This window comes from Camelus ferus, chromosome 12 (assembly GCF_009834535.1).
Source record: "Camelus ferus isolate YT-003-E chromosome 12, BCGSAC_Cfer_1.0, whole genome shotgun sequence".
Taxonomy (NCBI): domain Eukaryota; kingdom Metazoa; phylum Chordata; class Mammalia; order Artiodactyla; family Camelidae; genus Camelus; species Camelus ferus.
Genome location: NC_045707.1, coordinates 20,530,611 through 20,546,598, shown reverse-complemented (window position 1 = coordinate 20,546,598; position 15,988 = coordinate 20,530,611). Strand labels below are relative to the sequence as shown.

The window sequence follows — 15,988 nt, the reverse complement described above, 5'->3', positions numbered from 1 at the left end:
CGCACCCAAAAGATGAAGAAGACACTTTTTCATTTTTTGCTTAAACAAGAGAACTATGTCTTCTCACAGTTTGGAAGCTAGAAGTCCAAGATCAAGGTGCCGGCAGGGTTGGTTTCTTCTGAATCCTCTCTCCTCTGGCTGTAGATGACCGTCTTCTCCCTGTGTCTTCACATGATGCTCCCTCTGTGCACCATCTGCCTAATCTCCTGTTTTTAGAAAGACACAGTTAAATTGGATTAGGGATCACGCTAATGACCTCATTTTAACCTATTACCTCTTTAAAGAGCCTATCTTCAAATATAGTCACTTTCTGAAGTAATGGGGGTTAGGGTTTCAACGTATGAATTTGAGGAGAATGCAGCCCAGCCCATAGTAGGATCCTAGGGAAATGTACAGCCTGGAGTTGTGTGAGATTCTGAATTGCTGTTAGAAAATAACTGAAACATACCGAGAATAATACAAAGAAACACATGATGTACTGGAAGCTCAGCTTATTAAACATTTCCAATACAGCGCGAGTCCCTGGTATAAAGATCACGGCCATGGTCTCCCAAGCTCCAGAAGCATCCTCACCTAGAACTGAGCACTTCTGATTTTCTTGTGCTCCTTTCTGCCTTGACTGCATTCCTGTGCAAATGCAAACTATATGTTATACTGTTTGTATGTGGGTGTTTTAAACTTTGCATAAATGTTATCATTCTGTATGCTTTCTTTCCAATTTGTTTTATTATGGTAAAATACACATAATATTTTACCATCTTAGCCTTTTTAAATGTGTAGTTCAGAAGTAATAAATACACTCCCAACGTTGTCCAGCTATGACGCCCACCCATCTCTGTAACTCTTTTCATCCTGTAAAACTCAAACTCTGTATCCATTAGACAATAATCCCCAATTTCCCGATCCCCCAGCCCCTGGCAACTACCATTAATGCTTTGTTTTTATTATTTTGCCAACTTTAAATACCTCATGTAAGTGAAAAAATACAGCACTTGTCTTTTTGTGACTGGCTTATTACCCTTAGCATAATGTCCTCAAGGTTCATCCACGTTGCACCGTATGTCAGAATTTTCTTCCTTTTTTAAATGTGTATTTTACCACAATTCTTTAAATTAAGGGAAAAATATCATACCACAAAAGAAGAAATGATAGAAATTAATTATCTCCATCTTAAGTTACACAAAGAATTTGATAAACATATGTAATGAGTTGTGTATTACGTTCACAGCAGCCTTATTTATAGTGGCCAAAACATGGAAACAGCCCAAATGCCTGTCAACAAGGGAAGGAATGAACACATTCTGGTATGTTCATACCATGGCAAAGTGGGTAGCAACAAGAGTAGGCAATCCTGAGCTATACACAAATAAAGGACAAATCTCACAAACACAGTCCTGAGCAGAAGAATCCAGACACAAAAAGAATACATACGGTATTACTGCCTGTATAAAAAAAAATTAAGGAACAAAACTGAATGACAGATTTTGGAATGCTTGCCTATTTCGTTAAACTACAAAGAAAATTATAACTTTTTAATTATTACTATTAAAGTCAGCAGAGTGGTTATCTTTGGGAGCGAGAAGGATTTTAGCGGTTGGGAGAGGCACAAAAGGCACTTGTGGGGTCCTGGCAGTGTTCTATGCACCGCCCTTGGACATTTATTTTTTTCCACATTTCACAATAAAAGTAGCATAGGAAGCTTTTGAGCTGTTTGCTTCCAGGCAGTGCCTTGCACCAGTGACCAAACCAAAAACCCTTACCAGACTGAATTCTTACACCTGCTTTATTTCTTCACTTACTTCTCCTCACGCCTCTCTACATTAATGCATCTACTTTTAGGGACCATCCAAAACAGAAGGCTCATGTGGGAAGTTAGCAACCTTCTCTCTGACTGTTTGAGGTCCAGAACCAGTTGGTTTTGCAAAAACCTATGATGTCCCCAATGTCTGCAATCTCTTACTATCTAATCTAGTTGCAAACCAACCACTTATTGCCCAAGTTCAAATGTTTCTTGAAACCATTAGCTGAACCTAGCAGAGAACGTCAAACAAATACTGGCTCTTTTCAGCCACGCCAGCAATGCCCCTCAGAGCCAGAGACTCAGCAGACTAGTCCCTACAGGGAACAGTTTTATAAAATGTTGTATTGTGGCAAATTAAGAATCTCCAGCTCCAAGGCTGCAATATATTTTTCTTTACCACCTCTTATCCATCCACTGAGTTAATGTCACACATTTTCTTTTGTGTTATGACAGGACTTCACTTATAGTATGAACTTTTATATTAGTCTTATAAAAGGACAGACTGCTGAAAAAACAAGACCTAAAAGTATCGTGGCTGAAATAAGCCAAAAAGTTATTTTTCTCCAAAATTCTAAAAACAATGTCAGCAAGCAATTCTCTTCCTCATAATTTAAGGAGGGAGGCAAGAAAAATTATCCATGACAGACATACCATAAAGAATAGGTAAAAGGAGTTCTTCAAACAAGAAGAAAATTACAAGATAAGAAATCCTGGTGCAACAGGAAAGAAGAAAGAAAAATGGAAGGAGAAGAAATATGGGTAAGTGAAATAGACTATCCTCATCCTCGTGAGTTTTACAAATCATGTATGATGACAAACAAAAATTAACACCATCTGATACTGAAGACAATGATATTTAAAAGTGGGGTGGGTAAAGTGATCTAAATAGAAGTAAGATTTCCACATTTCACCTGAAATGCTAAAACATCTATGCCAGTAGACTGTGATAATATATGTATGTTGTAATACCCAGAGCAACCACTAAGAAAATCAAACAAAGTGATACAATCAAAACTACTGAATTAGGGTGGGAGGTAAAGCTTAGAGCATGTGCTTGGCATGCACAAGGTCTTGGGTTCAATCCCCAGTACCTCCTGGCGATTGGAGGGAAAAAACTAAATAAATAAATACTACTTTTAAAAAAATACTAAATTAATGAATTAGTCAAAATAGAATCCTAAAAAGTGTTCAAACAACCTACACATGTGCAAAAAAAAAAAAAGAGAAACAAAGAAAATAAACAGAAACAAATGATAAAAAAGATAAATCTATACACATAATTATCTTAAATGTAAATAGTTTAAATACATCAATTACAAGGAAGAAATTGGCAGAGTGAATTTATTTTTTAAAACAACCCAACTATATGATATTATCAGAAATTTGCTTCAAAATCAACAACATACCGAGGTTGAAAGTAAAAGGATAAAGAAAGCTATGCCATGAAAAATCAAGAAAAAAAGCAGATAAGGCTACATTAGTGTTAGATAAAGTAGACAGAAGCAAAGAAAATTACAAACGGGAAGCAAGAGACATTTATATAATGATAAAAGGACCGCTCCACCAGGAACCCACCTTGCTTTATTTATAGTCACATTTATCATCATCTCACTTATTTTACATTTACCTGTGCATTCGTTTATTGTCCCTAGGCCATGTCTAGGCAAGGACTTCAGTGGTTTTGTTGACAGTCATATACACAGCGCCCACAGCAGTACCTGCACAGGGTAAGTACTCAGTAAATATTTACTCATCAATGAAAGTGTTATCCTATTATCTATTAATATCTGCCCTTTAGATACAAGGCACTAATCATGATCAGCTCAAGTGATTTAAATACTTTAAACAGTAACATTATGAACTAAAATATTCCAACATCAGATCAGAAATGACCAAAAGGTTTACTAATTCTTATTATAGCATCTCATGCACAAAATTTAAGTTCTACTTTCTTCATCATAAATATACTAATTATAAAATCAGCAAGCAAAAACTTTGACATTAGAATGCTTCCTGGAAAAAAGTCATCATTTCCAAAATAACCGTCTTCCATCAGTCACAGTTACCTCAGTCATTTCCTTATCATGCAGTCGAGGTACTTCCTAAACTTTAGAAAGAAGCGTAGCTTTTCCATACTACTCAGCCACAAAAAAAGAACAAAATCTGCCATTTGTAGCAACATAAATAGACTTGGAGGACACTGTGCTAAGTGAAGTAAGTCAGACAAAGACAAATACTCTATGGTATCACTTTTACATGGAATCTAAAACATACAACAAACTAGAGAATATAACCAAAAAACGAAGCAGACTCACAGACACAAAGAACAAACTAGTGGCTCCCAGCGAGGAAAGCGGGGGAGGGACAGAGTATGGGTGGGGGAGCAGGAGGTACAAACTACTGGGTGTAAGACAGGCTCAAGGACGCACTGTGCAACACAGGGAAGACAGCCAATAGTTTGTAATAACTGTAAATGGAAAGTAATCTATAAAAAATTGTATTAAGAAGCCTCTACAAATTTAAGAGGACAAATTATTTCAAGCATCTTTTCTGACCACAATGCCATAAAACTAGAAATCAGCCACTGGGGGGAAAAATGAGAGAAAAACAACTGTATGGAGACTAAACAACATGCTACTAAAAAACCAATGGGTCAATGATGAAATCAAAGAAGAAATTAAAAAATACCTTGAGACAAATGACAATGAAAACACAATTACATAAAATCTGTGGGATACAGTAAAAGAAGTCCTAAGAGGGAAGTTCATAGTGGTACAGGCCTTCCTCAAAAAACGAGAACAATCTCAATTAAACAATCTAACCTACCACCTAAAAGAATTAGAAAAAGAACAAACAAAACCTAGAGCCAGCAGAAGGAAAGAAATAATAAAGATCAGGGAGGAAATAAATTCTTTTAATTTAAGGACTAAGATTTAAAATTGCATTAAATTTTTTAGAAAAAAGAAGTGTAGCCATAAAAAAAAAAGTGTAGCCTTTCCAAATAATTCATTATCAAATAATTTCCTCCATGAATCACTTCCTAAGCAGATTTCCACCTCTTGCTCTCGTTTTATTTTATGTTGATCTTTGTTCCCAAATTCCAAGCCTGCCCAATTTGCAGCCTAGACTGGCTCATCAATGACCTGCCACTCAACTTATTTCCTCTCCCTCCCCTTTCTAAAGAAGAGATTCACTCTAACCCAAATAGAGCATTCGCAATCTGTCAGACTCAGTTTCCACTGGTAACTTCAGCTTTCTTGTCTGTAAACACATTTGAAAGAAACAACTGAAAATTGCTAAATACAGTTGTATAGTAATTCCCTCATTGGAGAAAAGAAAGTGGGAAACGTTTGTGAGGCATGTACTGTGTAGCTGGTACTTAGGAATTATAAGCCTATTTGAAGGGCATCATGGTCTCTATTTTACAGAAGAGGAAAGTGAGAACCAGAGAGATGGAGCTTCTTGTGTCACTCAAGGTGGAGGTGATTATTGTGTTAAATTTGGTGAGACCACATTCATTTTCTGGGCCCCACCACTGCTATGAGAATTATATGCAACCATGTATAAGGAAGCCATTTATAAGATATTTGTACGGTGGGTACTTTGTTCCTAATTCTGGAATTTTGTTCACTAGCACTGGTTCTTCTGATGCTTGAATTCTGTTGATAAACAGGTGATGAATCTGATAAATTAACTGCTATGAAGATGTCTTTGGGTAGCAAAGGGTTAGCCCTCCCAGGTAATATATACATATCTTAAGTTCTTCACTACCTTAAGCTGGAAATTTGCAAGTGTTTTCTCAGAAGAGACTCACAAGTCAAGTGGGATCCCACCCCATCTCAAACTGAGCACTCCCCTTTTATACGTTCTATATTTCATTTATGCACACACTTCGAAAAATGAAAATCACTGCCTACTGTCTTCAGCCAGTAGTCTATAAATGGGCTAATTACAACCAGGCTAACAATGTTTATCAAATGGGACTCTTCAGGACATTTGTGACCTGCAAACGGTTCCACCTAAGCTGTTGTTCTACAGCCAAGTCCAGCCCTGCCCACCCACAGGGAAAGGCAAATGTCATCACTCCACAGTCTTCCCTGCTCTCTGACTACCGCCCACCCGACTCCAAGCTAGTCTCTCTGGATCTCATCGCTTAGCCATATATTTAAAATTTGTTCCCAGAGTTGTTGACAAAGGACATTCATTAGCCTGTTCCAAACAAGAATCCCCAGGGCAACTTGTGCTTCCTCACTCAATTGATTCCCCCAGTGCAATCTCTCAATAGAGTGAATATAACCTTTGTCACTCTGGTTAAAGGACAGCTGAGGTGGGAGAGGGAGTTCATATTCTGCCTTCTGAGGTCATTAACATCATTCTTCCTAGAACAGAAAAATCCAGGGCTACTCTGCTCCTCAAAGTCCTTCTTTTAACCTTTATACTGGCTCCACTTTTAAAAGACAGGCTATCCAAAAACTCTGATGCAGTCCCAGTCTTAATGAGTGGAAAAACAGAAATGGGCAAATCCCCACTAAACTGGTAAGGAAGTGGAAAAGACTACTTCTTACCAAGAGAAGCCCTGGAAGTTTTTGTAACTTCTGTGAAATGCTGGATAGGACTTGGTGGCAGATAACATTGAAAATGCAATACATTTTATTTTATTTTATAATAATATAGCCTTATAATTTTTATATACCTCTAAGAATATTTAGGACTAAAATCTCACTATAGCCATTTGGATAGTCAAATGAGGAGGTATATTCCCTCTTTACAGCTTCATTGATTTTACCTCTCTGTGGCCGTGAAGCCTGAAACCAATGCAGATGTGAATATTCAACCTTTCCCTGAAGATTTCAGGTTGGTAACCAGGAGTGCAAGGGCATCCAGAGCACTGTGTAACTTTTCCCGGTCCCTGATTCCAACTGTGGACTGCACCCCACTAGTGGCTTATGGAATCAATTTAATGGGTTGCATTCAGCATTTGAAAAAAAAATTTTAGTAAAATAAAATTTAAAATACTATGTTGTACCACATGCAGTAATAAGGAGTGTTCTGTAAAACCTTTATTTAAGTTAGACATATACAAGTTTGCCAGAAAATGATTTAAAATGCAGAATACATTATGGTCAAAATGCTTGAAAGCAGCTGCCCTATAAATGTTTGTAAAAACAATACATAAAGAAAATCTTGAATAAGCCATCAAGGATGCTCTCATATAATGTGATTCTTAAACAACATGAACTCACAAATCAGTAGAGACTTGAAATGTTCTTGAAGTGCTTAAACGTGAAGACTCCTTAGAAAACCCTGGATCATAGTTTTTATATACTTTTCCTGTAAAATTTCTATACCCATATACCCAAAATGTTTTACACATGTTTTAGTGGGTTCATAGACATGGTAAATCCAATCTAGAATTAACAGATCCCTAGTTTAGAACTCCTGCTTGAAATATTCTGAAGCTCCTAAAATTTCCTTGAAATGTAATAGCATCTGCCTGTCCTTAAAGGAAAGCAAAGTTCTAGATCTAAAGATTCTGAATGCATTTGTGTAAATGGAGATTTTTATTCTAATCTAATATTTGCTGAACTGTAGACAGGTATATGGAATGGTTCAAAGGACAGAAGACTTTTCAATCTAATACACAATCTTTGAATTCTAACAGACAGAGAAGGAGGGTCTGTTGAAGAAGAAGTGAGGAGCTGGTACTCTTGGCATCGAGGGAATTGAGGGAGTTGAACAGGAAGGAAAATGAGAGGCTGATATGATTGTATGAAAAATAAAAACAAAAATGGCAGAGAAGCGTAAGAAAACGAGCTCATCTAAGAAGAGTTAGGCAGGCAAAGGAAGCAGGGCAATAAGTGGAACCAGTGAGAAGTAAGGAAAGTGAATAAAGGGGAAAGAAAATTAGTAACTTCTGGAAGGAGACAGCTGTTGCAGGCATTCCTTTATTAACTCTTTTCAAAAACTATTTAAACATCATCTACGAAGCGATTATTTCATATTGGCACTGGGGAGAGTACATTTGGAGAAATCATAATAAGAACTTTCTATATAGGGCAAACAGGACTGGCAAGAACCCAACACCATTCAAATGGGCTGCTGGGCTGGGTCATGTCATCAGAGGAAAAGTTCATGGTCCCTCTCCTTTTGTTCTCTTCAGATTTCATGTCCCTTTCAGAATACCTCTTCCTTTCTCACCTTTTATTATTACCATTTTACCTTGAGACTCAAAATTTTTTAAGCAATGCAAAATAAAACCGTATTGACTGAGTTCATCCTGCTGGGTCTAACAGATGTCCCTGAACTCCAGATGGTGGTTTTCACCTTTCTGTTCCTTGCCTATTTGCTCAGCATGATGGGAAATCTGACGATCCTCATCCTCACCTTGCTGGACTCCCACCTTCAGACCCCCATGTATTTCTTTCTCCGGAACTTCTCCTTCTTAGAAATTACCTTCACAAACATCTTCATTCTTAGGGTCCTGATCAGCATCACAACAGGAAACAAGAGCATCAGCTTTGCTGGCTGCTTCACTCAGTATTTCTTTGCCATATTCCTTGGGTCAACAGAGTTTTACCTTCTGGCCGCCATGTCCTATGACCGCTATGTGGCCGTCTGCAAGCCCCTGCACTACACGACCACCATGAGCAGCAGAGCCTGCACCCAGCTGGCTCTCTGCTCCTGGCTGGCTGGGTTAGTGGTTATTATACCACCAACCACTCTGATGAGTCAGCAGGACTTCTGTGCCTCCAACAGGCTGAATCATTATTTCTGTGACAATGAGCCCCTTCGGGAACTCTCCTGTTCAGACACGAGCCTCATAGATAAGGTTGTCTTCCTTGTGGCCTCAGTGACCCTGGTGGTCACTCTGGTGCTAGTGATTCTCTCCCACACGTTCATCATCAGGACTGTTCTGAAGCTCCCCTCTGGTCAGCAAAGGACAAAGGCCTTTTTCACTTGTTCTTCCCACCTGATTGTCATCTCTCTCTCTTATGGAAGCTGCTTCTTCATTTACATTAAGCCCACAGCAAAAGAAGTGGATTCATTCAACAAGGGAGCCGATCTACTCATTACTTCAGCTGCACCTTTGTTAAACCCCTTCATTTATTCCCTAAGGAACCAACAGGTAAAACAAGCTTTCAAGGATACAGTCAAGAAGCTTATGAAACTTTAAAGAATTTCAGAATTAAAACCTTAATGGGTGAATCCTTACTACGTACCAAACTCTCTGCCAGTTACTAGATATCCAATAAAGAGTTAAACTCCAGGACAGTGAGAGAGATTTGGAAATTAAAAAAATACAACCTAAATGTTCATATAAAGAAATGATTAGGTTTTATTAATGAAAAAGCAGCTCAATCTGAGTTAGTGAGTCAAAAAGTTTTCAGAGCAGGTGCCATTTAAATTGAGTCTTGACAAGTAGGAATAGGTCAAGCAAGCAAAAATAGAGAAAGAAACAGGTAGAAAGAATATTGGTGGTGGGAGCACAAATTTTCAGTCCAACAAGATTGAGGAAATGTTGTCATTCATTTCAATTAAATAAAACAGAGAAGGAAAAGACTTGTGGAGATAAAAGTTTTAGTTTTGAATTAAGTTAAATCCTATTTTAAATAAATTAAATGTTCAAAATGTCAAGCCATTTGGATTTGGGACAAGATCTGTGAATTTAGAAATCCTTACCATGTAGATGGCAACTGATGTGGAAACAGAGGAGGCCACGAACAGAAGCAAGTACAGAAGTTCAAATATTAAACTCTTAGCATCCTCTCATAATTTGAAGAGCACAAGAGGCAGAAGATAAGAAAGTCCACAGAACTGTGGGATTCATAAGAGAATGTCTCAAGAAACACAGGTTATTTGGCAATGTGAAATGCTGCAGAGAACAATTAATATGAAGAATGAAAGCATGAGAACTGACAATTAGGCTACTGTTATTGATCACAGCCATTTTCAGAAAATGTGGAACTTGGGGGTGGGGTAGGAAGAAGTCAGACCACAGTGGGATACTGGTGGTTAGGAGTTGAAAAGCTAGAAATGGTAAGATGGAATTTCAAGAGTATGGGTCAATGGCTTTGGTTCCTAGACTTGAGGGCATATAACACTGTGCCATGCCTATAACAGGCACTCAGTAAATGCTCAATTAATTAAAAAAAATGAGTAAATGATGTCTTTATTACATAGGATTCAAGTAAGCTTTCATAAGCTTTTTTATCATCTACTAGTTTTTTAAAGGGCCAAATTCTTTCTCTCCTGAACACTTTAAAGCCTATTTTGAACCACATAGTTATTTCTTTGTAGAGATATCCACAGACAAATCCTCTGTTAATGTCACCTTGTTTAACATTATTTTAAGAGTTTTTTTCTCCTTTTCTCAGGGATATTTATAGGTAAATAAATTAAAAGGAGAATCAGATTTTCACAAAAGCTGTCTAAGCATGTTTTCAGAAGTCTAGGAGACGCACATACCCTTTTATAAAAGTGTGTTCCCCGTTAATCTATCCCTTATATCTACGATCTACTATTAGGAATTAAATTATTTTCTTTTGAGTCTTCTTCCTATTAAAATGCAATCAAGAGAAGCAGTGTACTAGTGTACTATAGAAGTAAACAGCCTCAAAAATCTCAGTGACTTAAATAACCAAAGTTTATAACCTCTCATACTATGTTCAATGTGGGTCAGCAGCCAACTCTGCTCCACATGGTAACTTCTACATCACCTTATAATGCTGCCATCCCCACATCAGATGCTTCAAGGGTCACAGAAGGAAACACACAAAACAGGAAATGTCTCAAACCTGCACTTAAAAGCTCCGCCTAAAACCCACTGGCCAAAACGAGTTAACAAATGCAAAAGATCCAAGCAGTGTGATCTTCCCACACATATAGAAGGAAAAGAGAACATGAGAACTTGTGAGCGAAAGATGAAAACACCTTATAGGCTAGGATATGTTACCTTTTTTTCCCAAATGACAGCCAAGTCCTGTAAACAAAACTGGCTAAAGAAATTTGGCAGAGCAAATTACCGCCATGAAAATTGTAGTGAAATGTTGGTGGGGATGTAAACTGGGGTGGCCACTATAAAGAACAGTATGGAGGTCCCTTTGAAAACTAAAAATAAACTTACCATATGATCCAGCAATCCCACTCCTGGCCATATATCCAGAGGAAACTCTAATTCAAAAAGACACATGAACCCCAATGTTGACAGCAGCACTATTTACAACAGCCAAGACATGGAAGCAACCTAAGTGTCCATCAACAGATGACTGGACAAAGAAGATGTGGCATATATATACAAACTACTCAGCCATAAAAAAGAATGAAATAATGCCATTTGCAGCAACATGGGTGGACCTAGAGACTATCATATTAAGTGAAGTCTAAGTCAGAGAGAGAAAGAGAAATCATATGATATCAGTTATAGGTGGAACCTTAAAAAAATGATACAAATGACCTTATTTACAAAACAGGAATAGACTCAAAGACACTGAAAACAAACTTATAGTTACCTAAGAGGAGAGCAGTGGGGGGAGGAGCAATAAATTAATTTTGAGATTACATATACACACTACTATATATACAATATATAAACAACAAAGACCTACTGTGTAGCACAGGTTATACTATATTCAATAACTAGAAGTTATATTAGAAGTTATATTCAATAACTTCTAATAACCTATAATGTAAAGGAATCTGAAAAGAACATAGATATATATTATGTATAACTGAATCACTTTGTTGTACACCTGAAACTAACACAACATTGTAAATCAACTATACTTCAATTAAAAACAAAAACTGCAAAAATAACATATGAGATCGCTCATATGTGGAATCTTAAAAAAAAACAAAACAAAGCATAAATACAAAACAGAAATAGACTCACAGACATAGAATACAAACTTGTGGTTGCCAAGGGGGCGGGGGGTGGGAAGAGATAGACTGGGATTTCAAAATTGTAGAATAGATAAACAAGATTATACTGTATAGCACAGGGAAATATACACAAGATCTTATGGTAGCTCACAGAGAAAAAAATGTGACAATGAATATATATATGTTCATGTATAACTGAAAAATTGTGCTGTACACTGGAATTTGACACAACATTGTAAAATGATTATAAATCAATAAAAAATGTTAAAAAACAAAAACAACAAAAACTGTAGTGAGACAGACAGGAAAACAATGTCTCATGGCTTCATCTTTTAAAAATATAAATCATATCATGTCACTATCTTTCTTAAAACCCTCTGAGAGCTTCCCATTACTTAAATTCCAAATTCTTCACCATAGTCCACAAGGCACTACCTCAACTAGCTCTGGCCCAGCTCTTTCAACACTCTGCCCTCGGCACTGACTAACAGGCCCAGAAGAGGTAACAATTACAGCTCATGTTCCTTCTCCTAAAAGAACTTCAGAACGAATTACATCCTGTTATTTCCTCCCTGTCAACTTAATCACTACCAGAAAACTCTCTAGATCCTCCTTCATTACCCCTGAGTGATCTGTCATCTTCAAAATCCTCTGAAAACTCTCAGCACACCTGTCCTTCACATATTTCTGATCCTGGAGAAGGGGTAGGTACCCTCCTCGCTCTCCACTGCCTTTTTTTTTTTCATTCACGAGATAGTCAGTAGAGTAACATTTATTGATGGTCTACTTACACCAAGACTGCAAAAAACGCTGCAGATAAATGGATGAAAAGTCATGGTTCTACCCTCAAGGCCCTTATAACCAGTAGGAGACCTCATGCTAAATATCAGAGCAGAAATACACCAACGCAATCAAAAGGGAGAGGACAGAGCAGATACTACCACCTGGAGAAGTTAGGGAGCATCTCATATATGTATTCTCTTATCCTTAATTCTCTTCCATTCTTTCGTCATTTTCCCATTCATTATCATACACATGGATGATATTGAAACTAATTATCTTATTGGAGAGAGAACAGAAATTTAAAATTTATTTTTCCTTTTTTAAAAAAAAATGTTTGAAGTGCAGTTGATTTACAATGTCAGTTTCAGGTATACAGCAAAGCGATTCAGTTATACATACACACACATGGTTTTTTTTCTTTTCAGATTCTTGTCCATTCTCTCCATTGCCTCTTACAGACCATTGTCCTCTATTTTCAAAACCTGTAATTCCGTTAAAGCACATGTCATCAGATTATATCACTCCTTGTTCAACTACTCCCTCAGGTATCTGGTTGGTTCACTGATAAATTTAGCAACTGGCTACCCCAACTCTACCACTTACTCCTGGTTTGATTGTTTGGTGACTTGCATAGCTACAGAGATCGATGTACTGAACCAGTGTGATGGTGAACTCAGCCTGGCTCAGCTGGCTGGCTCTACTTCAAGCTGTGGGTCTGTTCACGACACTGAGGACAAGAGGACCTAAGAAACAAGTAGCTGGATTCCATGGTAAGACACACGCTTGCCCAGGGGAAGAAGATAAATTCCAAGACATTGTCGTTCCCTGCTTCCTCAGTGAAGTTTCTGGGATTCCAGATGTCTAAGGGCATATCAGGGTATACCTTCAAATTAGAATAAAAATTACTACATTTTGTACCTCCTAAGAGGAATCAAAAAGTACAATACACTACATTGATGAGATAATATACACCACATTGGTGACTGCTGTTCTGGCCCACATACTAAATAATCCATAAAACTGCTCACAATAAGGGAAAGCTCTCCAGATGGCCCAGACTTTGATGCAAGCAGAGTCCTTATGACTCTGTGGATTTCACTGTATTCAAAGTGTCGGTGGGAGATCAGGACGCAGTGTAGAATTTGTGGCATGCTCCCGTAGGTAAGTCTTAATACAAACCCCCTAAGATAAATCCACACCATCTTTAGCAATTAACTTGCTGTTTTGAGAAATAAGTGTTTTGCTCGTTACTGGGCCTGGCACAGACTGAATGTCTATTCGTGGGGCAAGCTAAAAACATGCACCTTGAACTACTCATCATGAACTGAGTGAATATCTTTCACTAAGTCATAAAAATAGAAGTGTCTAAAAATTCCCCAGCTTCAAGTGGAAGTGAGACATAGGAGATGAAGCTCATGCAGACCCTTCAAGGCAGAAGCAACGTGCACAGGCAGAAGGCTCGCACTCCTGATGTATTAACTCTTCCTCTGGTGCCTCTCCTACCTCAAACCACACCTATAACTTCATGTTTGGTGAGGGTCAGGGAGGGGGGTTCCCAATGACTAATGGACTAGGGAAGAGAAAATAAAGCCTTCTTTACAGATGGCTCTGTGCAATACACTAACATGAGCCAGCGGTGGACTACCGTGGTGTTATAACACCACTGAAGCACGGCCATGAAAAGTAGTTGGGAAGGGAAATCATCCCACCAGCAGAACTTTGATATTAACAGCTGTCACTCTGTCTGGAAGGAGAGATGTCTAGAGAGTTAGACCTATACCATTCAATGATTAGAAGATAATGGTTTGTCTATATAATCAGAGACTTAGAATGAAAAAAAAAGTTGGAGGATTGGTTAACCAGGAGGTTTGGGGTAGAGGAATAAGGATGGACCTCTCACAGTGTGACTGAAGCTGAGGACACTTGTAATACCTTATGACTGAGTGCTCACCATAAGTCTCCTGCAGCAAACACACACACCCACCACACACATCTATCAGAAATTTGGTAGACTTTTCCTTTTCAGGGCACAGAAGACTAAAGTGAAGGGAAAGGGGCTAATGGGGAAAATGCTAAACCCTCTACATGGCTCGTGTTACCTGACCAATGTAAGAGTACCACGGCAACAGAAGGCAAATGGCCTCCTACACCTTGTTCTTTAGGAGGCATATGGTGCTAGGAACATTAAACAAATAATTAAGGTATGTCGTCCAGCATTATGCACAATGTAATGAAGGTGTGTTGTGTAGCGTTATGCGTAGCACATGGTAAATGGCTCAAAAAATATGCTGTTGTTCTAGTTCCCACGATTATTTTTCATCGTTGTCATTACTCCAGCTTCCACGAGGCTTTTGAACTATACTGATGCTCTCCTGCTAACTTCCTCAGCATCTCTTTGGACTTCTTCCCCAATCCCTTATTAAAAGTTCAATTCCAGAGTTCTCAGCAAATAGGGCTCATTAGCATGCTCTGAATGGGGGTCTCCTGGGATCTTTTCTCTCCTTCCTCATCTGATTATGCTGAGGTCTCCCCCGAATAGAATATTTAAAATATGCTTCCATCTGGTGTAAAATCAGAAGCAGCACATATCCAGGCTCAGATGAGTCAGAACGGAGGAAACTAGACTTTGAAGGGAGGGTGGTTTCTATTATCACTACCATAAACACATTTAACTTAAATAAATCACACCTCAAAGGATTACCTGCTGGCTGGGGGGCATTTTACATTTTACGTGGAGATAAGAAGTGGCAAATGACAGCTAAGCTGATATACAGCAGGAGGAGTAGGAGTTTTTCTACCAAATTTTCATAAGTTTGTGAACTTTTGTGATGAATTAGGTCAGTAAGTAGCGGTGGGAAGGCAGACAAGTTCAGTTTTATGCCATCTTTCCTCCACATCTGACTTCTAAACTGTGATTCATTCCATAGAGGTGCACGGGTAAAACCCTACAGAACTTTCCCTGAAAGTCAAGTGTAAGTATATTCTCAGCTTCTAGTTAAATCAGTGTTACCTGTTTGTGATTATAGAGCATGAAATTATATTACTGTGATTTTTCTTAATTAAAAAGTAACTCACGCTTGTTTTACAGTATTCATGGAACACAGACAAATACAAAGTAAAAGGAGACAGCTCCCCTTATGTCCTCCACTTCCTCATCTAACTCCATAAAAGCAATACTGAAAATTTCTCCAGATCTATGTGAATACGCACGTAAAAATATAGTTTTAGAGCATATACGATATATACTTTTTAACCCAAATGGGATAATACACTACTGTTCAGCAGCTTGCTTTACTCACTTAGCAATATATCAAATATATCTTTCCAAGTGAGTTCACATAAATACTTCCCATTTATTTGTATTGGTGTATTGCATTTTATAGTTTGGATGTGCCAAGTTATTTAGTCACTTCCATACTGATGGAAACTTTAATTGTTTCCAAATTTTTACATTTATAAACAAGGCTATAATGAACATCCTTGTAAAATTATTGAAACAGAATTATCATAGAATTTATATAGAAT

At 37.9% G+C, this 15,988-nt stretch overlaps 1 protein-coding gene across 1 annotated transcript; it reads left to right on the top strand.

The window, feature by feature from the left end:
- The first annotated feature begins 7,514 nt into the window (after window positions 1-7,514).
- Window positions 7,515-8,993, top strand: LOC116667620 (olfactory receptor 2AP1-like). Its single transcript, XM_032493123.1, has one exon. It carries the CDS (start codon window positions 8,046-8,048, stop codon window positions 8,973-8,975), a length of 930 nt encoding a protein of 309 aa, XP_032349014.1. The 5' UTR covers window positions 7,515-8,045; the 3' UTR covers window positions 8,976-8,993.
- The last annotated feature ends 6,995 nt before the right edge of the window (window positions 8,994-15,988 follow it).

Excerpts from the sequence above, each read along its gene's own strand:
- LOC116667620 (XM_032493123.1), top strand. The coding sequence starts at position 8,046 with ATGCAAAATAAAACCGTATTGACTGAGTTCATCCTGCTGGGTCTAACA.